Here is a 26,549-nt window from a genome sequence, read left to right as displayed (position 1 = left end):
GTGAGGTAAGAAAAAAGAAACACAAAAACTTCATTCAAATGTGTTTAATAGTTTAATAAATAAATTAGAAATTAATATAAATCATTGTTCACCATTTAATAGATTTTATTGTATGTGTAATCTCTCTTTCAACACCATATTCAAAGTACATGTTTCTTAAAGCTACTTTCTTCCTTTTTTTGCCGAAAACAACTCGTATATGAGAACACTATTAAATAAAAGGGGCAATTCCCTGTAATTACAATTTTCAAACTTTAGTTAGTGTGTAATGTTGGTGTTAGAGCACAGACAATATCTGCAAAATGATACAGCTTAAAGTTCAATGCCAAGCGAGATATTGTCTTTAACAGAATTTGCTTTTCAGACAATTCACTTTTTACAGAGAACTGCTGGAATCGGACTACAGCCCTTTACTCTCCGGGTAAATGATGTCACTATTCCGAGTTTTTGAAAAACCTTCGCCCAGTGTTTGGTTATCAATTAACTGAGCTGCGTGCTTAATTACTTTCACTTTCATCACAGTCCTACAGCTGGTAATAAGAATTCAGCCACACACATTCTAAGATAACCAACGGTCAAATAACAGCTTCCATGACTTTAACATCTGCTGTGAAAGGTGTTCTGTGTAATACACTGATATTGTGTGTGTGTGCACTTTTGTTGAACAGCTAAAATCTGTCTCTGTTCCTGTATATGTCCCTACAGTCATCGTGTTTTAAATCATAAATGCTCAAACAAGGTCAGTAAGTGATTATTCTTGGAAACACTGTTTGTACATGCAGTGTGTCAGTGTGGTCTGAACTGAAAATGCTTTCCCCTGCTGCAAATTAAACAGAGCAGAAACAGACAGAGGCAGTGCTGCACTTGGAAAGCAAAAACTTGCTGTCGCGGGCAGTAGAAGTGAAGCAGAATGTTATGCTAATTCGCCAAGGCTTTTTCAGAAAGTAGCTAGATGTGTCGCTATTTGAAAAATAAGTTGCAAAAGGTGTCTAAAATGTCGCTAAATCTAGCGTTTAAGACGCCAAGTTGGCAAAACTGCATAACAGAGCATATGCTACATCTTTGGGGGCGGATGGGACTGATAGATAAGTGAATGGTTGAAGGAGGGCAGATGAAAATGAGTGACTGAATCCGCCGCTTGCTCAATATAACATTTCTGCGAATGATATTTATTATATGCAAAAATAATTTATTGATCAGTTTGGCATTCGGACCGGTGCAACCATTAAGGAAAACTTCGACCAAATGCGACCATTTGGTCGAAATCTGGAGCAGTGCATTATCAAAAATCCAGTGATAAGTCTCGAGTGAGATTTAAACCATGACAAGAGCATTCCTTCCTGATTCACTATATTGATCCAGCATCTACTGTATCAGCTCTTTACTAACCGCCATCACACCACCTTCACTTTGCTTCAGTTATTAAACAAGCAAGCGTGTCTTTTTCCTGATTTTCTGACTCTGATCTCATCACACACTTGTTCAGTTCAGTGAGAGGGGGAATGAGATCTCAAGGCTGCTGTAGTTTTCTTCACCATAACATTGTTTATCGGCAGACTCGATCTGTCTCCAGGTGCAGCTGTAAATGCAGCATCAACACTTTCTGCTGGTGGTTAGTTGGAGAAATAAGCCCCTATAATATGTTTGTTCTTTGTAAGCAGTAGTGCTGAACACAGCTAAAGAGCCATAGAGACTATCAGAGAGAAGTCAGCAGGCAAAGCAATGTGTTGGGGGAACAGCTTCAGACCTGATGAAACAATTTACACAAGGAACATTGGGGATTAAACAGTAGCGGCCTATCAGAGAAGCCAAGGTAGCCTCCTTAAAAATATCTAAAAAGACTGTAGCTACCATTTTATCTAAAAGAAATCCTGTTTGGACAATTTTTTTTAAATAATCCAAATTATTTAAAGACCTCAAAGTGAGTATTTGTATGTTACATTAATATTTTATGGTGGGACTTTTAGAAATTTTACAAAACGAAAGATTAAAAAAAAATATATATATATATGAGTTGTGATGGTTTGGTTACCATTGGCAAAATATGCCTTTATAAATTATGTTTCTGTGTTTACTTTATTTTTAAAGCACATTAATAATACATTTATTGTTTTGTTACAGATAAAGCTGCGTTCAGACTGCCAGCGACTATGTTGCTGTGTGTCGCTAGTCTATCACTATGAGGTCGTTTTAGCTTTAGTTGTCCTAGAAACATTAATAAACCCATCAGTTCCTGAGGAGAGACGGATGCTTTCTAGCTCCATCTAGTGTTGTCTCGATACCAAACTTCGGTACTAAGAGATCTTAATAGTTCACCTAGTGGATATATATTTATATGCTGAACAGTAAGGGACCCAATACTGATCTCTGTTGGACACCAGTATATATAGGACCAACTTTGGTCTAAAGCCACCCATAAACACAAATTACCTGTGGTCAGTAAAATAAGTCCTTAACCAGTCAAGAACTGTCTCTGACAAGCCAAATACAGATTCAAGACAGTTACGTAGAAATGCATGGTCAAGGTATCGAAGGCTGAGCTAAGATCCAAGAGAATAAGAAAGGACTTAGAGCCAGAATCAGAAGCTGTTAGCAAGTCATTATTGACTTTGACCAATGCAGTCTCGGTGCTGTGCAGTTTCCAAAACCGAGATTGATGGGGCTAAAATTGGTTATTTTCAATAGATGGTTATTCAATTGGGCCACAATACACCCTCAAAGAGTTGTGCCAGAAATGGTAGATTCGAGATCAGACGATAGTTAGAAAAAATGTTCAGGTCAGTGCTTTAATTTTTTTAAATGGGAGTGACAGCAGCAGTTTTAAGTGCTGCAGGCACAACACCAGTTGACAAAGCGTCTTTTATTAAAGCAAGCACTGAGGGACAGAAATAGTCAAGCATGACTTATAAAGACTACAGTGCAAAGGGTCAAGCATGCAAGTGGAACATTTCATAAGAAAAACCTGCCTGCAGAGAGACTCAGATTGTACTGAAGTAAATTTTAGGAATGGGGTCCAGAGAAGGTTTGTGAATTAACTGTTGAAACAGCAGGCCCATAAAACCTACATATAGGTTTGCGGACATGACAATTTTTTCACTGAAGCACTGAAGAAAATCATTACATAACTGACCAGATGTGGTCAAGGAGCTGGAAGCATGAAGCATGAAAAGCTTTATAGGATTATTTTGATTATTTTTAATAATACATTGGTGATCTTGCATTATCACTCTATAATTTGCCAAACAGTCTATCCAAGATTGGTTAAACACGTTTAAGCCTGTGCGATGACACCTTCCCTCCAGTATCCGACAAGCAACCTTCTGCGAACACAAATCATCATTATACCAGGGGGCCGACTGTACATATGAGACGTGATGTATTTTTAGGAAAGCAAAAACATATAAATTGGATTTGAGATCATTTTTAAATGATGAAATTTTATCCTCAAGTGAAGCAGAGGACATATCTTTTAGGGTGGAGAGAATCGAATTTGCAAATACTGCATAATCAATTGATTGCCATTTACGGAATGTAATACAGTTTTTCTCGATTGCTAACACACAATTCATGAAACAATTCACCATTTTTTTTGACAACTATCAACACATTCTCAGAACTAGGGTGATTATTTTGATAAGCGATTAGTTGGACGATTATTTTTTCGATTAATCGATTAATCAGATACACATTGAATTACATATTTTATTATAATAACTAAATCAGATATTGGAAAAGTATACACAACAGAACTCATTAGCCTTCTCCCAAAATGTTGTGTATGTCTCCCAAACGTGGGTGCGAGGGGAGGGTCGGCCAAGAAATATTCAAATGTAGTGAAGTACACTAAAAAGTAAATAAGAAAGTCATTCTTAAGTACAAATACTCAAAAGGTCTCCTTAAGTACAGTGGTCAAGTAAATGTACTTTGTTACTTCCCACCTCTGACCTAAATAAACCACCAAATTAGGGTATTTGGCCTATTGTGTACTTTGCAAAGTGAAAATGACACATATTTGGTTTTACAGTTGAAATTTTGTCTTTAATTTAATTTAATCTTTAATTTTTTCATTTACACCTCTCCCCTTTAAACTTTAAAACTGCACAGCCTGAAGAGATACATGCAAAACACGTCTGACTTAAAACCGCCCATCTTGCTCTGCTCGAAGAGACACATCCACAGAGAGACATGCCTGACTTTAAAACTGCCCATCTCATGCTGCACGGAGAGATTTTATGCATCGATTATAAAATCGATACATGAAATCGATATCGATTTTATCGATTAGTTGTTGCAGCCCTACTCAGAACAATATACCAACTTGTACAAACCCCACACATAAACAGCTTCAATTTGCCAAGGTTTAACCATGCTCTCATTCAGAAACCACAAACACACAATATAATGAACTGAAGTGTCAAGATGTAAACTCAAATATCACACATTTATCCATCAGTAAACATTCAGTGGCAAAACTGATGACGCACCAATCAGATCTCAGGATAATATCAATAGAAACGCAGGTCATTGAGCATCCTAGAATCATCTACTGGGCTTTATACTACTTACTGTGAACATACAGTATAAACACTGTACACACTTTAGATGAGAGACATTTCACTATTCTGTATGCAGTAGACTCCCCAACTGTTTTGAGTGGGGTTCGTACAAGTAGGTGCATTGTTCTGAGAATTTGTTTGTAGTCGTCAGAAAATGGTGAATTTTGGATGAATTGTGTGATAGCAATCGAGATGATTGTAAAATCGCCCAGAATCAGAATTCTCATTAATTTGGCTGACAATATGGACAGACAGTCAGCAAATTTAGACAAAAAGAGCCCATTTGGTTTTGGGGGTCTATAAATAGTGACCATAGCAGCATGAATAGTTGGACAATTGAACAGTATTTACTAGCAACAGTTTTCTATCAACTCCCCAACAATATTCATGCAGCCTGAGCTCCATAATTAATATGAAATAGCAACATTCTATTGCAAATTTCAGCATTTAAATCAATGCAATAAATCAGATTTTTTTCTCATTTTACATCATTTTTTCCCTGTCTTTTGAAGTATCTAATGTTATTTTGTGAAACAAATTCAGATTACACACTAGTCCAGGGTCTGATAGTGATGATTTGAATGATTACATAAATACATAAGAGGACCTTGATGGGGTAATACGAAATGTTTTGACATAATAATTAAAAAGAATGTGAAAAGATTCATGATGTAAACTCATGAAATTGCTGCTGTGCAATGCGTCTCTTTATCTCGGCTGTATAACAAAATGGCTTTGAAAAGAGCAAATGCAAAGCTTTTGAAGCCCTTTTTTTGTGAAATGTGCCATACTTCTAATCTGCTATATTTCAGAGTAAAAAAGAATAATTAATGAGAAAGATACAGCATGATATGTGATTTTATCCTTTGAATTTTGACTGGAACATTAGAAGTATTGGAGGGGTTAAAAGCTTGGTTGTCGATATTTACAAAAACAGCGGAGCATATATTTATTTTGCAATATCATGCTGTAACAATTCCCTGATGACAAATCCAAGAGGAACAGGAGGGAAGTAAAATAAGGTTTAATAACAAAAGGTGTAGTCAGGAACAAAAAAGATAATCATAAAAACATCCACGGAACAAAATAATAAAAACAGGAAAACATCCAAGGGAACAAATAGCACGTTAATCCAAATACTTCCACAGAACATGGTGCGATACATTACATTAATACTCGATAAAGAACTAAGGAGAGAATACAAATAAAATAGATAACAAGGGCTAAACAGGTGAAGGGGTTGATATGGATGAAGAACAGGTGAAAACAGTCAATGATGAGGGAGCGTGGGAAAAGTAACGTCCTTCGGCAAAAACAGGGAAAGCAAGACTAGGAACTGAGGAGAATGTCACACATTCAATTATAAAACATGCAGAACATGAGCAGAAACACATATAATGAAAGTAAACCTTCGTCTTCATGTTCAATTCCAGACTTTTTTTCAAGTCATGGAGTCACAAACAATAATTCAAAAGTATGAAACCGTAAAGGTATAAATGGGAAATATGCCGTTGCTTTCATGGCCAGAAATAGATGGGCCTAATTAAGACAACTCCATCACAAGAGACAGAACACAGCAGGCCCGGCTGACAGCTGGCATATTGCTCAGCAATTGAAGCAGTCTTGCTTCAAGTCTACACGGAGAGCGTCTTGATGCTCGGTAGGGATAAAATAAGACACATGGACGAGCATTCTGACACACAAACACAGTCTGGCACATCAAGTGGAGCTATGTTGAGCTTAAGGGAGACGCCGGATGCAAGAATACTCTGGAAATGTTATGCATTAAGATCTATCTGATATCAAAGATTAATAGAGACTTTGTCACGCTCTGACTCACAGACAAAACATTGGAAATACTTCTTTAATACACCGCAAAATGAACGGCAAAGCATAATATGATGGAGGAATTTGTAGCTATTGTTACAGTTAAATATACTGAAAGCAAAATAAAGGATTTTACTTTTTAACGTATAACACCAAGGACAGATGAATTAATGTGTAATAATAAAGGTATGGTTCACTCCAAAATAAAACTTCAGTCATTTATTAAACATCATATCGTTCAAAACCTGTATATGACTCTTCTACAGAACACAAAGGAAGATATTCTGAGAAATGTTTTAGTGGTTTTGTGTCTAAACAATGAAAGTCAATGGGGGTCAATGTTGTTTGTTTGGCTTCAAAATATCAAATGACACGAAGGGGACTAAATGGGAGAATTTTCATTTCTATACCGATAAACTATCCCTTTAATGTCAGGGGATCAGGGTTCCCCATGATCCATGCTACGTGTACACCATGAGTTAAATTGGATGTCTGCCTTGACGTTCGTTTATAAGTCCAAGTATTCTGACAAAATACATTCTTTGTAAGCTTTTTAAAGTGTAAAATGGACTTCTGTGTGTTGGCTTTGTCATCAGTCAGACAACAGTCTTGTGCCGGTTAAGTAACTGCCATGGAGATGAATGAGGATCACATGGTATCATAGACCTCCTTGGATATGACAAGTTGTTGATGTCTGGCCGGAATGAGTTGTAATATGGATAAACATTAACAAATGTACTGCTAATCGCTCCATCTAAGTCCCGAGTACACAGAATGGAATCTGTTCCAGGAGTGCCGCTCCTGATTCATTAAAACCACCTGAATCAACGACGTGACACCAGCAAGCAAAACAAATGCCAATGAGCGAGAATATTCGCTCGCATGGCAGTGCTAACGTTTATCTTTCCATGGCATTTTCAGCGTATCGCCATGCTATATGACAGGAATCGATAGGGGGCCAATAGCTAAGACACTTCCACCGGCTGTGTGATGTATTGATACGGCCAGAGCGCGAGTGAAGATGGATGGGCATGCGGTCGTGCAGACAGATCGAGCCGGAGTGTGTTGAAACAGCGGATTGATCGGGTCTCGCTGTTGGGCTCGTGGAGGGCGGCAGGCTGTGACAGGGGTTGCGCTCCGTCAGATGTTGTAGAGAGAGCTCCTGCCATCTCAAACAGGCTAAAATGTGGAGGTGATTGTGGCGTCTCAATATTCAGCAGTGTCCGGACACGCTAGGTGTTTACAGTGAGCCGTGAATTAATTTCTTGGATCAGATTTAAGAACTGACTTTAAAAATATTATGCTTTTTTTGTGTTTAAATCCAGTCCAGGTTATGTGTGAATGGAAAATAGTACAGATTTCTTCTCAAACCCACAAACTTTGCATTGCTAGTAAAAACTCTGTTTACTCTCCCACATATCATTCCCAAATTGAATGACATTCTTTGTTCTGCAGAAGATATCTTAAGAACGTCGGTAACCAGACAACATTGACCCCAATTGTCATTGTATGGACACAAAACCTTTTCCCACAATACCTTCTTTTGTGTTCCACACAAGAGAGAATGTCATACATATATGGGGTTGGAGATTTAACATGATGGCTGTAGTAAAGTAGGCGAGACCATGGTTCGAGTCCGGTGAGTAATTGTGAATGAGCGCCAGCTGTGCGCACACTGGGCTCGAATCACGTAGGAGATTGGGAGCATATACGAGAACGAGCGAACGGACCGTCGAAGAGAGAGGACCGGGCCTGAACATGTTTTACGTTTGTATTTATATTTGTATTTATTAATGGTGGGCATAGATTATTTTTTTTAATCTAGATTAATCTAGATTAAAATGGCTCATTTGAATTCTGCCGAAGGCATTCAGAATATGTGTGCTACCCAAATAATGACTAAAAGTAAGTCTTTGAGAACGGGTTTCTCAAACCAGGTGGCGCATTAGACCAGGGGCTCATCTCCTGTTTCCAAAATGCATCTCAAATTGCTTGAGAAAGCTGTTCTACTATGATAATTGGTGATGAAAATTAAATTATGTTCAATAAGATGAACTTGTGTTTACTTCCGCATTAGCTAAGGGATGATTTGTGTTTAGGTGGTACTTGAGACTGGAAGAGCTCCTACAGTACATTTACATTTAGTCATTTAGCAGACGCTTTTATCCAAAGCGACTTACAAAGAGTGAGGGAGCAACAAGCGATATGTCATACAGGAGCCATAATACATTAGATCTCAATACAAAGTTACTGGTTTCAACTAAAGCTAGACCACTACCTGTTGAGAGAAAGTGTTTTTTTATTTAAAACCAATTCCGCATTGCACAAGGTGCAAACAACCTTAGTCTTGTCTATGTTTCCATTGGGAAGCTTCTTAAAAATTAATATTCCCTGAAGCAAACCCGGCGGCTTCATAGCTGCATCCATGTTAGCACGTCACGTTTGATGCGGTAATTTCACAGTAACGTTATGTTGTGTTCAGACCAAACGCGAATGGCGTGTCAAGCGCGAGTGATTTATATGTTAATGCAAAGAGCCAATAGACCTACTTGCTGCGCGAATCGCGCGAATGAAGCCCTGGTTATGAGATGATGAGGCGGCTTCTGCTTCCGCGAATGACGCGAATCACGCGTGTTGAAAAATCTCGTTCTCGCCCCGTACAGTGCAGTTAAGCTGGTATACATCCGCGCTAAAATATCAAGGTGAAAGTCATCATAGCTTGCGTAGTATAGACCCAGCTCCCAACCCAACTTTGAGAATAGATTAACGGCGACATTTTTTTTATCGCGCGATAAAAGTCTCACTGCGTTAACGGCGTTAACGCCGTTAACGGCCCACCACTAGTATTTATGTTATTTCGCCGGCCAGGGGCCGCCGGCTGTTATTATTTATATTAAAACTTTGTGTTAAATGTTTGCCGGTTCCCAACTCCTTCGTTCCTTTTATTGAATCTTGTTACAATGGCATTCGCTGTCGTCTGCACATTCATGACGCGAATCATCTGTTCCACCACAGGAGTGACACCGAGTGTGGTCTTCTGCAGCTGTAGCCCATCTGCTTCCATGTTTGATGTGTTGTGTGTTCAGAGATGCTCCTCTACACAAGTCATTCGTAACTAATGTGCGTTTGAGTTAAGTTACTGTTGCCTTTTTATCAGTTTCAACCAGTCTGCTCTGAAAAACTAACCTTCCCATACATGTTCACTGTAAAACTTTGCTGTAATTGTGCAGCAGGTTTGCTAGTTACGTACTGTAGATTTAATGTACAATTTTGTTTTTTTAGCATAAACTTACCTAGTTTACAAAGTTTTTTTTTGTAAAACAAGAATAAATATATTGTGTCAATTTTCTTGCTATGCAAATGCCTCGTAATTTAAGACGTTTTTAAATATTTTTACAGAAAAACAAGAGAAAAATGCTTAGGAAGAATGTCATTTTTGGCAGTGTTGCTGTGCTAATGCCAGTCTCTTCTTGCTCATTTTGAATCTCAAAAGTAATTTTTTTTTAATTTTGATTAAAGGAATTGAAAGCAGTACTAATTGGAAAGTATATTAAGTAGTAATTAAATCTAGAGTAAATTACTGTCAAACCATCTGCAAAAACTACACTAAAGTTTTACAGTGTTCATATGAAGAGTCCAAAATGAGATTACTCTGTTTTTCTTTTCTTTTTTGCTATGTTTTCATATTTTAATTATGTTTAATTGTGTTATTTAGCTGTATTTGTTTAGGTATTATGGCTTAAATCAAAACAAACCAACTGCATTTTGATTGGTAGTAATCGGAATGCACAAAAAAAAGGTTTTTATGATATCTCATGTTGGAACCAAACTCTTCATATGTTGATTTATGTACAGAATACACAATAATGGCTTTTATTAGCTGCGGACACCTCCGGCACACTTCATGTGCTCTGAAGCAGACGTCAGAGGATAAGTGCACAGCCCACAGGGACAGCAGAGCTCTCCTAAAGAATACAATTACCATTTAAGTGCGGCTATAAAGGGTTCTTCTTACTAAGATTCATGAATATGAGGGTTGGTGTACCCTGCTTCAAAAACAAAACATCCATGACCTTATCGTTCATCATGTTTTCAAATGTATGACGTTTGTCAACATTACTTTGGTGCATCATGTTAATTCCATTTGGACAAGAAAATTGGTAACCGGCTGATATAGATGTGTTGCCAAGTGAGGGCTCATTCTTCAAAACACCAATTATGAGGGACCGACTCATCGATCAAAGGTCCCTTTTTATACCAAGTGGCACCAAAGCATTCCATCTTTGCCATAATTATACCGTTAAGCAAGTTCAACACATGTTTGTGGGTCCTCTGCTGTGCCAGGTTGTGGTTGGATCAATATGGATTATAAAAAGTAAAGTCTCAGAAAACCTAATACTGTATCAAAAGTCTTCTCTGAGAGCTGTTCATTTTCCCTTATTTTTCCCCTATTTCCCTTAATAGAATATTATACAGAATCATAGATAAAATAATAGAACAAAGTAAAAAATTTAAAGACTAAATAATGAGGCAAAAAAAATATATACAGTATTTCTTATCATTTTTAACATCATTGTCTGAATGAACAGCCGAAGCCTGTACATCCCAAAGTTAAAGTCCCCATGAACAGGAAGTTGCGATAGTATTTACTTCCGTATTCTGTCACATTTCCGAGTGAAAAGGAAATACAAAGGAGAACATTTGTGGGCATGGCTTGCGTTTTTCAATGCAAATTGATTGGATGTATAAATAAAGCTGTTGCATTGATTTTGAAATGATCCTGGTAGCAGACTGACAGTTGAAGGGGAGGAGTTATCAGATGCTCCGCCCAATCCATCTAATTTACTTTATCTTAGATGTATAGTCATTTCAGGGCGGAAGTGCATTTTCAAATCTTAACTGAAGATTATGAGGGTTTATGAGTTTTAAAAAGAAAATAACCCACATTGAAAAGCTATTCACTGTAACGGTGCAATATTTCATGAAAATATAAGAATTTTCCTTTTTGATTTCACAGGGACTCTATTTAAGCTTTGTTTAACCAAATAATTAAAAAAAGTCATCATTTAATCACCCTCAAGTTGCTTCATGTATACGTTTCTTTGTTATGCTGATCACAAAAGAAGATATTTTGAATAATATGGGAAACCAAACATGTGGCACCATTGACTTTCATTGTAGTACTTGTTTCCCACTATGATAGTCAATAGTGCCCCAGAACTGTTTGGTTACAAAAAAAATCCAGATGTCTTTCCAAATCGTCTTGGTAACGTATGTAACCTCAGTTCCCTGATGGAGGGAACGAGACGTTGTGTCGAGAACGACAGATGGGGTTCGCCCTTGAGAACCAATCAACTCTGACTACTATAGAAAAGGCCAATGAAATTTGGCGAATGCAATTTGCATGCCGGGCTCCGTCCCCGGAAATCCGGTATTAAAGGAGGCCGGCGTGCAGCATTCACTTACCTTTGTTCTGAAGAGCCTGAGACCTCTCAAACTGCAGCAGAATACGATACGTGTTCGTGGCATAAGGGACACAACGTCTCGTTCCCTCCATCAGGGAACTGAGGTTACATACGTAACCAAGACGTTCCCTTTCTGTCGGTCTCTCGACGTTGTGTCGAGAACGACAGATGGGGTTGCCTATGGAAAACGCCACAACGCTGTATCGCGTCACAATCTCTAGCGAAGCGACGGTAACAAGCCTGGGCGTGTCATCTCGAAGCTTTCTTGAGACTGTAACCTTCCAGTGTGGTGGTCGGGGGGTTCCAGAGCTTTCTTGGAGAAAGATGGGTACAGCCCTGACCGGTAACTTTCACGGACGGGGCCTTAGCTCTCTATAGGCGAGAGGCCGTCCAGATCAGTTTACACCGGGTAAGCGCGACTCTTAATCAGAGAAGCGCTACAGAGGCCACCTCCTACCCATGGGGAGGAATATGGTGGATATAGGTATGGTCTCGTCCTTGGAGGAGAACGCATGGAACGTGCGGACTGAGTAGTTAACCGCGAGGTGGAGGCCCACCTGGGGAAGCTCATGGGTTACCAGGAGTGGGAACCATTCTCATGAGGATACATCAGACGGAACAGCCCACGGAGGGGGTGTTACAGACGTCCGGTAGCACTAGGTCCGGTTAGAGCTATCTGTGATAGCTCACATGGTATCCTGGCCTAAGGGGGAAGGCTGCTCTGCCCAGCCAGCCCCCAGGGGGTGCTTGTTTGGTGATGGATGGAATGCCTATTCTTAACCAGTGTCTGGGTAAGAAGGGAGGCTGGTGAGGTACCAGTTTCTTAGCGATGTGTTCGGGTAAGAAGAAAAGGTAAATAGCACACTGACCCAACCTGTTAGAGGGTGGAAAGGTGCTTTCGCAGGCATACGCCCCCCCGGATGCCAGTCCTACATGTCGCCACGCAGGACGTGGGCTGACACCGGGTTTACGCGAAGGTTGTTAACCCTTGCGAAGGTGTTTGGGCATAGCCCAACCCGCAGCTCTACAGATGTCTGCTAGAGACGCGCCTCTGGCCAATGCCCATGAGGAGGCCAGACCCCGTGTGGAGTGAGCCCTCACTGCCAATGGGCATGGGAGATTCTGAGATCGGAATGCCGTCGTAACGGCGTCCACGACCCAGTGCGCCAGCCTCTGTTTGGAGACAGCCTTCCCCTTCTGCTGTCCTCCAACAGACACGGAGCTGGTCAGAGCTTCAGAGCTCTGCGTGCGGTCCAGTACGTACTGGACACAACACTAATCGGGTTGGGTCTTCCTCCCCTATGGGGAGCGCCTGCAAGTTCACCACTTGGCCCCGGAGGGAGTAGTGGGAACTTCTTGGGCACGCATCCGGGCCTGGGTCTCAAGATAACGTGAGAGTTTCCAGGGCCGAGTTTAAGGCAATCCAGGGACACGGAGGATGCTCGGTGGTCCCCTACCCTCTTGAAGGAAGTGAGCGCCGTCAGGAGGGCCGTCTTACTCTATGAGGAAGATCGGAACCTCCGAGGGGCTCTTTGGGGGGCCCTGAGGCTCCCCAGGACCACTTAGGGTCCCAAGAGGGTATGGAGCGGAGATGAGGCGGATTCCGCCCTCTCGCTGCTTAGGAACCTGGTGACCAGGTCGTGTTGCCCTAGAAACTTTCCACCGACTGAGTCGTGATGAGTGGCAATAGCGACTACATACACTTTCAGTGTGGAAGGGAGATGTTAGTCTCCAGTCTCGTGAGAAGGGGAACACAATCCTGATCAAGCACCTCAGTGGGTCTTTCTCGTTGAGAAAGACACCAGGACGAGAAGAGGCACCGTCTAGAGGCGTGTAACCGCCTAATAGATGGGGCCCTAGCCTGGGTGATGGTCTCAGCCGTATAGGGGGAGTAGCCATCTTAGGATCTTCTCGTCCCGTCTAGAGACCAGACATGGGTGTTCCAGAGGTCTGATCTGGGATGCCAGAACGTGTCCTTCCCCTGAGAGAGCAGGTCCTCTGTCAGGGGAATGGTTCAGGGGGAGTCGCTGTCCAGAGCATCGGCTCTGAGGCCAAGTGCGGTTAGACCGGTGTGGTGTAACCAATAACACTTGGTGCTCCTGCTCCCTGACCTTGCACAGAGTCTGTACAAGAAGGCTCCTGGGGGGGGGAAGGTGTGCTTCCGCCCATCCCGCGGCCAGCTGTGCGCAAGGATATCCGTGCCGAGGGCAGGGACTATCAAGCGGGCAAATGGTGGTGTTACGGGAGGTGAACAGGTTTTACCTGGGCCTACCCGAACAGCCTCCAAATGAGCTGGACTGCACGGGGGTGGAGTCGCCACTCTCCACGAGGCATAAACTGCCGAGAAAGCACGTCGGCTGTCTAGTTCAGTTTGCCCGGGGTGTGTGGCCTGCAGGGAACGAGTCACCTGTTGACTCCACCGGAGGAGGCGTCGAGCAAGTTGTGTTTAGCTGCTGTGTGCGAACGCCACCCTGACGATCTGTATTCGCTACAGCTATAGTGCTATCCTCGGAACAGCACGTGCATGTCTCGCACGAGAGGCCGTAGCCTGCTCAGTGCAAGTAGCATAGCCCACAACTCTTGCCAATTGATATGCCAGCGCAGGCGGGGGTTCGTCCAACACCCCACCTGCGTGCCCGTTGCACACTACACCGCACCCCTGCAGGGAGACTTCAGTCGTCATCACGACCTGCCTCATAACCTGCTCAGAGGGACCTGAGTCCGTCGAAAAAGTCATAAAGACTAGAGGTTATGGTGCGTCGGCAGCAGGGCGGCATCACCATGCGCCTGCTGCCGGTGTGCCACGCTCTCCTCGGAACTTGACTCTGAAACCAGTGTTGGAGCGGTGTCATGTGCATAAACTGGAGGGGTATTAACCCGCGAGGACGCCATGTGTCCCAGGAGCCTCTGAATTGTTTCAGGGGGACCGCTGTCTGCCTAAAATGTTCATTTCAGACAGTTCAACACTGGTTGGGCACAACTGCGGACAGGTGCGCCGACATGGTGACAGAGTTGAGTTCCATACCGAGAAAGAGGATGCTCTGCACTGGGGAGAGCTTGCCCCTGTCTTGGTTGACCTGGAGTCCCAATCGACCTAGGTGCCGGAGCACCAGGTCCCTTTGTGTACATAACAGATCTCGCGAGTGTGCCAAGATAGGCCAGTCGCTGAGATAGTTTAGTACCCGCTCGCCTTCCTCCTCTCAGGGAGAAAGGGCGGTCAGGGACAGACCGAAAGGGAGGACTCTGTACTGATATGCCCGCCTCTCGCACGCGAACCGTGGGAACGGCCGGTGTCGATGAGGATCGAGACATGAAAGTAAGCGTCCTTCAGGTCGATTGCCACGAACCAATCCTGACACCTCATAGATGTCAGGACGCGCCTCTGTGTGAGCACCCTGAATGGCAGCTTGTGAAGGTGCTCTGTTCAGGGTACGCAGCCTTTGGGGGCAACCCGCCGTCTTTCTTGGGAACGATGAAGTGCGGGTGGTGACCCACTGAACATCTTGGTTTTGAGGGACGAACTCGATGCCTGTTTTGCCAGAAGGGTGGTGACCTCTACCCGAAGTACGGAGGCGTCCCTGCCTCTGACAGAGGGAGAGATGATGCCCCGAAACTTGGGTGAGTCTCTGGCGAACTGGATCGAGTAACCAAGACGGACCGCCCTCATTAGCCAGCGAGACAGTGTGGGCAGCTCTCGAGCTCCCAGGGACTGTGACAGGGTGACCAAGGGGACGGTCTGCTTCATCATTCCCACGGGGGGTGGTTCGTCGGCTGGCGGAGCTAACCATGTCGTGGGGAGTCCCCGGAGGGAAGGTTTGCTCCGCCTACTTACCTGCCTGGCGGGACAATGGCACGCACTGTCGGTTTGAGAGTGGTGACGGCTGTCGTGTGTGTACGACCTCACGCCTCGCCAGGGTGTGAGGTCGGTTCGCCGAGCACAGTCCAGTGGAGTGTGCGATCGGCTGCAAGTAAACCCGGGGAGAACAGAAAACTCAGTGAGTAAGTGGGCGCCAAGCCCTAACAAGGGCCCGGCTTTGGTGACGAGGCAGGAGTCGTCCCGTACCGACCGATCAGAGCCGTGGCTGTGAAGGTTCGGGCCCGATGTTGTTCTCCCTGGGGTCTTCCCGTCAGTGTCCCTTCTCGCGAGGAGGTTGCTGACGGGGTGGAGGTTTCCCCCTCGACCTCTGCTTCCGGGGTGCCGCCTGTGGGGGCACAGGAACCGGAGCCGATGTCGAAAGGGTCCTGGGTTGCAGGGAAGCAGACGTCACGTGAGATCTCGGAGGCCTGTAGGCGGCCGAGTCGCGGCGTGAAAAAAATGTGGTTAATTGCCACTGTCTGCTTCGCCGTCAAAAAACTGCTGAGCGCAGTCCTCGACGGTGTTACCAACAACCCACCCTGCGAGATGAGTGCATCAAGAAAGCGGACTTCCTTGCTGTCACTCTTCTGCACAAGGTATAGCCGGGGGTGTCTCTCCTGGACCACTACCGTGGACATCGTCCGACCCAGGGCCCGTGCCGCCGCCTTAGTCGCCCGTAGAGCGCTGTCAGCGGTGGCACGGAGATCCTGCATTATACCCGGGTCGGCCTTACCCTCGTGGAGCCCTCTCAACGCCCTGGCCTGGCGGACCTGCAGGATGGCCAAGGCATAGAGAGAGGAGGCAGCCTGGCCCGCAACATCGCAAGCTTTCGACACCAGTGATGCCGAAGTCTTACGTGCTTTGGACGGTAGGAGTGGTCGATCCCCCCCCAGGTGGTAGCCGTCCGCGGCACAGGTGCACCGCAGGCGGACGTTCCACCCGGGGGATCTCGACGCAGTCCTTGGCTGCCTCACCATCGAGGGAAGTAAGGGAGCCAGAGATGGTTTCACTGGAACGGTCCGTGAGTGGAGCGTTCCAAGTTTTACACAGCTCCTCTTGCACCTCCGGGAAAAACATGGCACCCGGGGTGGGCGCGGTTTGCACCGCGCACCGACCTCGGGAACCACGCATCCCCGGGTTAGCACGGATGACATCACTTCTGCTTCCTCCTGAACTCGACCGCTGGGGGTGGAGTTTGGATTCGGCAGAGTCGGATGCCAGTCTCCCTCCGATGCTGCGAGCGACATCTCATCTACGTCACACATCGTTTCCGAGTGTGTGCGTGAGGATCCGGACGGTATGCCACCGCCGGTTGGGGAACGTTCAGAAGAGCGAATCGGGGTGCGATCGGCCCGTGAGCACTTGGCTGGCGGGTTTACGTTCGCAGAGTTCCCCATATCACTAACGCTGCTAACGTGGGTGGTCATCGGGGCCGTAGCCACAGATGTCACAGCCCGGGTAGCAGACGAAATGGTGGCTGGTTCCCGTAGGAAGACAGCCACCCGTGACCGCAACTTCTGAATGACAATCTGCCCGCAGTGCAGGCAGATGTGTCAACGAACGCTGCTTCAGTGTGCTGGACGCCCAGACACCTAATGCAGCGATCGTGTCCATCCCCCTCCTCGATGAGGGTGCCGCACCCAAGAGAACAGCGGGACATGCCGCGCTGGAGAATGCTCAGTCAGTCCTGAAAAGGACTTTTAGAAAAAATCTCTAACACCTCCGGAACCGCCGAGACGCCCAGGGGAAGGTCGCTGCAGGAAGGGACGATCCGCTGTAACACGTCGTAGCACCAGCGTGTAGTTGTAGAGGATTGAATCCTGAGTTGTACTCATGAGCGATGGCTCTGAAGAACAAAAGGTAAGTGAATGCTGCACGCCGGCCTCCTTTTATACCGGATTTCTGGGGGCGGAGCCCGGCATGCAAATTGCATTCGCCAAATTTCATTGGCCTTTTCTATAGTAGTCAGAGTTGATTGGTTCTCAAGGGCGAACCCCATCTGTCGTTCTCGACACAACGTCGAGAGACCGACAGAAAGGGAACTATCCTTGTGTTCAGCAGAACATCAAAATGTATACAGATTTGAAACAACATAATGGTGAGTAAATGATGACAGAACTGGTTAATGAATCACAATAAAAATGTGTTAAGACTCGTTTTTTGTTTGTTCACAGTCAGTCTGAAGTGATCAGAGCACTACATCCAAATACTTTGATAACGTCAAATCTCATTGGTTCATGCATCAGTAAAGATGAAACATGCACATGACACTAAACACTAATATAGAGTTCACCATCCTGTCATATTTCTCAAATAGACGGGCTTAAATCATATCATTAATATTACTGTTTGTCATTCACTTAGGAAGATTCATTTTAAAGTAGTAAGTACTTTAATGGTTTTATTTATTAGATCTTTCTCACACTAACATTTGTAGTCAGTTGCCTTAAAGGTATTTTTTATGATTGGGCACTTTTGCAGCACTGCACTTTTGCAACAAACTACATTTATTTTATTGCAGAGTTTGGCAATTTCTTACGAGGTCGGATCAATACTTTTATTGCCAAGTAGTTCCTCTGCAGCAAATAAACAATATTTTTCAGCCTCTTTCAGCTTTGCATGCTTATGCTCTTGTTTTAATTTCCACGGATTCATCTTTGATGGACTTGGAATAACAGTCACATTATTATTCAATAAATACTTGGCTACTTACCAAATGTGCTTAAGAGTTAAATGTAGATATAAAGTTAAGTTTTAAATTCTAGTCTGACTACAAGTAATTGGATTTTCGTGTCCAAACTGCAAACCCATGAAATTTGCTTGTTTATAAACTACCAAGCAAAAGTTTGAACACTGAGTTTTGTTTTTATAATCTTAAATGGTTTTTTTAATGAAGTTTCAAAGTTTAGCAAGGTGGCACATTGTAAGTAGGTTGAGCGAGTGCCCAGAATGTGCAGAACTGTAATCTCAATGAAGCTAAAATGTTACATTTTAGTAAGGACTTGGTGACAAATTGTCAAACCGTCTGTGTACATGGAAAATTAAGCATATTCTTACCCCTGTTTTGTTTTCCCTTTACAATTAAACAGTTATTCAAACACAGGTGTTTTTCTTTTAGGAAGCGAAATAAAACAAGATATGTCATTACACATATTTTTGATGTTTTTGCCAAACATATAAAAAACTGTTGTCCAGGAAAATATTTATAATTTTTGCTTTTGGATTAGATTTTTTTTAGCAGATTTTTTCACATATTGGCAAATAGCTTTGAAGCAAAAACATAACAAAATACCTAAATTAGTCATTTTCTTCTCCAATAATTATATCTGGTTGGTATAGAAATATTGCATATGTAGTTTTAATGACCAACATCCATAAATGTGAAGCAAACCCATAATACAGAATTGGAAAACACATCACTTTTATGCATAAACCATATATCTTTGTTTGTTTTAGCTCCTTCAATCCAAGGACATTTGGAGACTATAGATCCATAGTTATATGTGCAATCCTAATGCACTACATTTGAAAGATCGTTGTCTACTCTCGGATAGACGGAAATCTTTATCTCTCTGATGTATCTTTGCTAAATGTGGACACAACTGCACAATTATCGTTTGAATTATGTTTAATTATTGCTGTGTGGCCCTGACTTTGTGCACAAACATCCATATAGACGCCTAATGGGCTTGATCAAGTGCAGCCTCTCTCGCCGTGAATCATTTCTGACACCTCGACTCTCATTTGCATAATTAAATGCAAATGGATTGAGGTTGCATAATTAAAAATCTGACATGGATCAGTGTTGTGAAATAGCACGAATCAGCGTGGTGGAGAATAACAGACGCACTTCATCAGTGACGGGCCTCAGAAAACACAGCCTGTGTAATTGGCTTCATTTCCAAATACCGTGTTAGGTAATAAGGCTGAATTTTCTCCGCCTAGTACTCCTGACGGCAGAGCTTTGTACTTGACACAAGTGTACGGTGTTTTTGTGAAGTTATGCTTATCGAACGGCTGCAAAGATTTTTATGAACCCTATATACAGTATATTTATAAAGATGATATATTGTACATGTAAATGATAACACCATAATAGGTTTCCCCTGGTCTACTTAGCATACTTAGCATGAATTCTGAGTCCTCGATAACATCCAACATAGTGAGTTCATGGATTTGCATACATGTCCGAAGGTGTGTTCTTCACTATCATGTGAACTAATATCCTCCTTTGTGTTCCAGGTGGCCCTTCCCGCTGGTCGTCTCCGCCTTGCGACTGCTGCTGTAAAGGTCACAAAGGAGAGGGCGAAGGCGAAAGTGGAACCTCCTTCAACGAGCTCTCCACCTCCAGCTCTGAGAGCCATTCCGAGGCCAGCTCCCCGCAAGGTACCGTCATCCGCGGCCCAGTGAGCCGCCAGACGCACGTGCAGACGTTGGATCGACCCCCCAAGAAAGGTCCCGTCCAGCATCTCCTCCAGCAGCAGCAGTCCGAGCAACGTCGCAAGAGTGACCTTCTGCGGACCCTCACCGCCAGTTCGCGGGACACCAGTACGTGCAAGAAGCGTCCGGCGAAAGAAAAGCTGACTGCGGAGGAGGAGCTGGATAAGTGCATCCAGGATTTTCGCAAGATTAAGATCCCTGAGCGCTTTCCGGAACGCAAGTACATGTGGCAGGCCGACCTCCTGCGCAAATATCGTCTTTGAGGGACGGGGAGAACTTGCGAACTGGTTTCAAAACTAAATCGATGACTATGTTCGTGTTCAAACTATCACTACCACTATTGTTACTATCACTAGCCTACTGCCTCGGACGATATGTTTGTTCTCAGTCTTGGTCGATAACCAGGGTTAACAGTTCATCCCCTCTGGAAAATGCCATTTTAAACCAGCGTGAACCGTTCCAAGCTGGTATATGCTGGTTTGATTTATCAACAATCATAGCAGGTCTTTCTAGTCTAATGGGTTGACCAGACTAGTCTTGCTGGTTGAACAAGTCAAGAAGCCTGTCATGCCAGCCTCCCAACATCTAAAACCCAACATATCCTGGTGACCAGCTCTTCTTCTGTTTTCGTTACTTGTAAACACACATTTTGGTGGATACGCGGGGGACGCAAAGCTACCCGTCCCTTCAGTTTTGCTCGAGCTAGAACAGGTGAACTCAAAATTTGTGCTCGGTTGTGTGCATGTTACAAGTTAACTTTTGACATCCCTATGTTAGTGACACAGAGATTGAGTTGAGGTGGCCCAGAGGTTGAACGATGAATGTGTATCCAGCTCATAAATAATGCATGCGCTCCTCACCGTGCCCTCTCTAAGAATAGCCACTGCCCTGGCGGACGAGAGAGAGGGTTTCCATTTCAACACTTGCAGAAGCACAGGAGACCACAAAGCCAAATCCGCTTTCCCTTTTCGGATTTTGCACGCTCCATTTACGTACAATCAGTGACCCCTTCAGGTCCCTCTAGATATAGTCGTTACGTCGCAGGCGGAAACCCGATAGCATCACATTAGGCCGTTTAAACTTGTTTCCTGAAACATATTGATTAAAATATGATATTTCACAGGGGAATGTGTGATGGCTTACACTTGGGAGGAGGTCAAAGGTTGAGTACGGAATGTTTGGGAAAAGCATTGAACAGGAAAAGAAATACAATACACTGAAGTATACAAACACACAGTTTATAGGGTTGTGCAATGTCTGTGTAGATGATATAAATGAATGGCTTCTGATGATATGTCGATGATGAAAACAAAGTAATATTTGCGGATTCTGATGAGGTACTTAGTTGATAATAATTCAAATGGTAATTTATGGTATATTGTGTGTAGTGCTTTATGAAGGATGTTGTTCATATCAGAAATGATGTCCAGTCAATGTCAGACAAACCAATACCACGCAGCTTAGATATATTTTATGTTCACATTTTTTAAAGCGCCAATCTGTAACTCTTTTCAAAATAAAATAGAGTGGGTAGGTCTTCGAAGGAAACGTGAGATTGATGTCAATTGAATTCAACCCACGTAATGATAAGTATGTCAAGTAACCTGCTATTTCATGCTTCAAACAGAGATGGCGATAGAGAGGCAAAAGTTACAGATTGCAGCTTTAAATTTAAGTCTCGTTTGTGTTTGGAAAAAAACGTGTCGTCACTTGCTGCTATTGAAATGTATTTACTATCAAACGTTTAAGTCAGACCTCAGTTTGGCTTGGCGTAATCACATACTCTTATATTGTAAAAGAAGAAAAGTAATCCTTTAAATACTATTTTTAAGCAACTGATGCCAAGTTCAGATTACAACTAATAATGAAAGTGGGAAAACACGATCTGCCTCTTAATCGTTATTTTCCTGTTCTATTAATATGTTTCCTACTTTCCTAAATGTAATAACTTCGGTTGCCTCTGGTGAACAGTCAGAACATCACATCGGTTTACCTGAAAAACTCGTAACCATCTATAATATGAGGGCTGTTATAAAGATATTTTTCATTTATCAAAAATGTGGCTAGATATTCAAAGACATGCTAGGATATCTTCGATTAGCATTTTGTTTTGTCTTTCAAAATCTTTCGCTAAAGGTGAAGTGTGTAATTGATGTTAAAATAAACTGTTTCAAAGTGGTGCCCATACCTGTCAGTACTCCCGTTTCGGCAGGGAACCTCCCATTTTTCACACCCATGTCCCGTTATTTCTCCCGTGAAACTCCTGTATGTTAGTTATTTCTCCCAATAAACTCCCGAGGGGACCCACCAGAACACTGTTGCAAACAGACCGACGGAGACCGGAAGGCGATTGTGAACAGCCCCCTTGAACGCGATTGTGGGTCTCCCGGATTTGGCACCCAAATGTTGAATGGTGGTCCCTCAACTCCGGCTGTCATTGGCTGGTCAAACAGAAAGCACCGCCTGATATTTGCTCCATATTTGTTTGACACAATGTGGGTCTGTCAAGCAATAAAAGCTCAATAGTGTTTAAGTGCAAAGTTTATACTTTTAAGGAAAAACAACTTAATGAATTACCAGATTTTTAAGGGAAATGTGGGGGTGATTTTGATTGAATTTGTGTCGTGTGAGTCTTACAAAATTGTTCGATTATTAGACAAAAGCAGCTTTTCAAATGTCCAAAAGTGTAAAATAGTAATGAATTGCGATGAGATTGTTAAGGCTGATTCCAAATTTTAGACTAATATACTGTAGGTGATAATGTTATACATTATAACAATGAGTCACGTTGTAAAAGTAAAAGTCACATTTTCAGAAACATTTCAAACATTTTTTTTTTCTAGAGCCTCTGATTATAACATGAATGTGCTAATGTGAAAGAAGAAAAGGAGGATATAGTAATTCACCAGATGAACACTAGCGATACGTTTGAAACTAATTGTGAAGATAAAACCAAAGGTCAGTTACAGTTAGATGGGTAATGATGCCCCTCTTACGAAGAATCCTTTTGAATTAGAATATAAATGAAAATACTGTGAGCGCTTATCAAAATCTGGCCTCCAGCCACTCGTCATGAGCTCTACTTACTGGAATAAAATGATATTTCATGACTGCAGACAGACACAATGGCCTGTATAATAGGATCTATTATGTATCATCTGGATACTTTGATGACTTTATTTATTAGTTCTTGCACATTTCCAAACACTGGCCATAGTAGTGTAAAATAATAGCATTACAAATCAATTGTAAATAACATAAAATAACTCTTATATAATAACTGCACTTCTGTAATTACAGAGAAAGACCAACGAAATATTAATGAGTGTTTTAATCATACTTGTATATTAAAGTATCATAAAGTAACATAAGGGAAAGAGACCTCATTGTGAAAATGTTGTTTATCATAAATGAGCACAACTCACCTAAAGCACATATTCGTATTCACATAAACTTCAGCCAATTGATTGACAGCAGGAAGTTTGGTTGCATTGATGCTGTGCTGTGCAGGCACAACACACTGCCGGTCACGATCATGTGATCAGGTTATTTTCTTCTTTTATTCAATACACATATAACTACTATACCCCCCTATAAAAACGTATAATCTTCAACTCAGAATTTATATTAAACCAAAAACAAATTCTGTCATACAAATCAAAACTCTTGATAGTGGTCTTCTTTTTCTGATGTTTGATTACATAAATGTCTATATTTCATATTATTTCATATATTTAAATGTCTTTTTGATGATGAATCCAAATGTCCAGCATATTATCATTTGTTCACAAAAACAAGCATTGGCTGTTTTACAATCAAAAATTTAAGTGCAAGGTTCTTCACAGCGATGCGAGAGAAGAACCCTTTTTGGTTCCATAAAGGACAATTCAGTCCAAGTTTCTTTAAAGAACCATCTATATCTTACCTTTTATAATCTGAAGAACCTTTTTTCGGCACAAAGATCCTTTTGTGAAACGAAGGTTCTTAAGATGTTAAAAATTCTCTATGGAACCAAAAGGTTCTTCTATGGTATCAAAGAACCTTTAGAAGCACCTTTTTTTTAAGAGTGTAGATATTTAGACATCTGTGCACAAAGTACACGTTGACAACAAATATTCAACTCTCAGCAGTTTCACATCTGCACATTTTTCAATATTCTGCAGTAATCTTTGTTCCTCAATGTTCTGTCAGTATAAAAATGAGGAATCATGATTTCCTTAATAATCATGTCTATGTAAGATGGTGTCTCCGACTTATTCTAAAAGAATATGCCTACTTCACAAAATGGCGACAGAGAGCGGAAGTAGGGGAAAACATTTTTTTTCCGGCCGCACTGCTCCCATAGCCATTCATTCATTCAGCTTGTTTTCTCACAGGCTCTCATTTTATTTATAAAAAACAAACGTAGCATATGTTGTCCAATTTATTTATGGTTTACTGGGAGATCTAAAAATAGGGAAAACAAACATTACAAAAAGATTGTTTTTTTTGAGCGATTTATTTATTATCAAGGTCTGATATATGTTAGACAAATCAGCACAAAGGAAACGCACATACGCTAACTTCTTCTGGTCTCTGCAACTGTTCTGTGTAGTGAACGGAGCTAGAGCATAGACCGGACAAGCGTTTCCCCTACTTCCGGTTTGTACACGTCATGCTGTGAAATAGGTCTATTACTACCAAAAATCTGAACAGCATCTAATCCATGTTAAGCTTTCGGTTGACATCACAGTGTTACGCTATCACTTCTGAGTTTGATTTAACATAAAACATGTTCAATGGTTATTTCTAAACTCATGGCTTATCAGTGCATATATTCTATTCTGCTGAACTAGTGCCGTCGTTCTAAATAATTATCTAAATAAAAAGCAAGTACTTATGAATTTCCACAGACGGTAAGAATTACATGTTTTTGCCTCCAGCTTTCAGTGCAAACTAAAAAAAAGCCAGGATAAGAAACAAAACAAGCCCTCGTCCAGGAAATAAAAATGTGGGGATAAAATGTTACTGTTGTCAATTCCTGTAGTCAATGATTGATTTATTTTATTCAATTCCAAACCTTTCCTGACATAAACCGGGACTGAATAAAAAAGCCACCCGGGACACATCACTCTATGATGCCACACAGTTTTTCCACATGCATCAAATAAATAGTTCAAAGGCTTCAAAAATATGATACACAAAAACCTCAAAAGTGTGTATGTAGTTTCTATTGAGATTTTGCTTTTTTATATTGTAAAAGTGAACTATGAGAAAGAAATGATTCATTAAAAATACACTGTAAATAGTCTTCAGATTGAAATGAAAGATTATTTATCATTGTGCCGGTAAAGGAATGTGTGGTGTATGTGAACATCTTATGTATTGCAAAGTTCTATTTATCATGGTTTGTTTCCTTTGTATTGTCACAAGCACACTGAGCTTCGAATGACTGTACAAGGCTTTGAATGTTAGATTGTCTGTGTCTGTCATTCCGAACAAAGAAATTGTTATATCAAGTCAGTGTATAGCGTAAATACCGAGTTCAAAGTCACAAAGTAAAGCTGAATACAGTTCACAGAGCAACTTTTTGAAAATAAGACACCAACAAGAGACTGGTAGAAATTTGTGAAACACAGAGTCTGTTAGTGCTTTCTCAATGCACAAATCCTGTTAAAATATTGCCTGGTGTATTAACAGCGACGTCCCATTGTTCTGTCTTTTTTCAACCCGTATAAACTACAGAGGACAGGCGGAACCATACTTGTAAAAAACAAAAATAGCAGACTTGCATTAATATGCTAATTTAAAAAGTACCACAATAAACAAACAGGATGTTGTCTGGTGTTGTACTGATCAAGGTCGAGGTTGTTGTGCGCATGCCGGTGTAAGAAATACTGCAAACTCTTTGTCTGTTTTTGTGACGATGTTAAAACAATTAGAAGTACCAAAATACAGGGGAAAGGAAAAGCACAAGGTTTGGGTTGTGTTTGCTATTGTTTTGCCACAAATGTATGCTGTTACGTATAAAAGACAGAGCAACTCCGTCTGAGATGTCATTAGATACATCAGAGATTGCAAAATGTATGAGAACATGAAATAAAGTTCTATATAAACTGAGTTTCTCCTGTGGTGCTGGAATATTGAGTCAATAATGTACAGATATATCTCTGTAAATGATTTCAGGCGCAGACATGATTTGAAACATTCAATTTTATTGGTGTGAATGTAAAACAGATGATGTTGGGTTCGGTTATTCAGGCTGGGAATCAAGGCTGTTTATTGAGTTTTTCCTTGACTGTAAAAACGATGTGATCAATAAGTCAAGCCTGTTATTTTGTCATTGGCTAGAATTATCGGTAACACCTTCCTTGAAGCATGTATGTATAAAAGTCGTTTTTAAGCATTGTAATGCACCTTTTAATG

General features: G+C 42.0%; 1 protein-coding gene across 1 annotated transcript in view; it reads left to right on the top strand.

Annotated features, from left to right (window-relative positions):
* The window catches only part of kctd16b (potassium channel tetramerization domain containing 16b), a 71,951-nt gene extending 45,711 nt beyond the window's left edge, over positions 1 to 26,240 (top strand). The window contains exon 2 of the mRNA XM_056732090.1: positions 19,947 to 26,240. Within this exon, the coding sequence (XP_056588068.1) occupies positions 19,947 to 20,407 (461 nt within the window). The 3' untranslated portion in view covers positions 20,408 to 26,240. The remainder of the gene's footprint in view (positions 1 to 19,946) is intronic.
* Positions 26,241 to 26,549: the final 309 nt, after the last annotated feature.

The sequence above is a fragment of the Triplophysa dalaica genome, chromosome 19 (assembly GCF_015846415.1).
Source record: "Triplophysa dalaica isolate WHDGS20190420 chromosome 19, ASM1584641v1, whole genome shotgun sequence".
NCBI lineage: Eukaryota > Metazoa > Chordata > Actinopteri > Cypriniformes > Nemacheilidae > Triplophysa > Triplophysa dalaica.
This window is presented reverse-complemented; position numbering and strand designations above follow the sequence as displayed.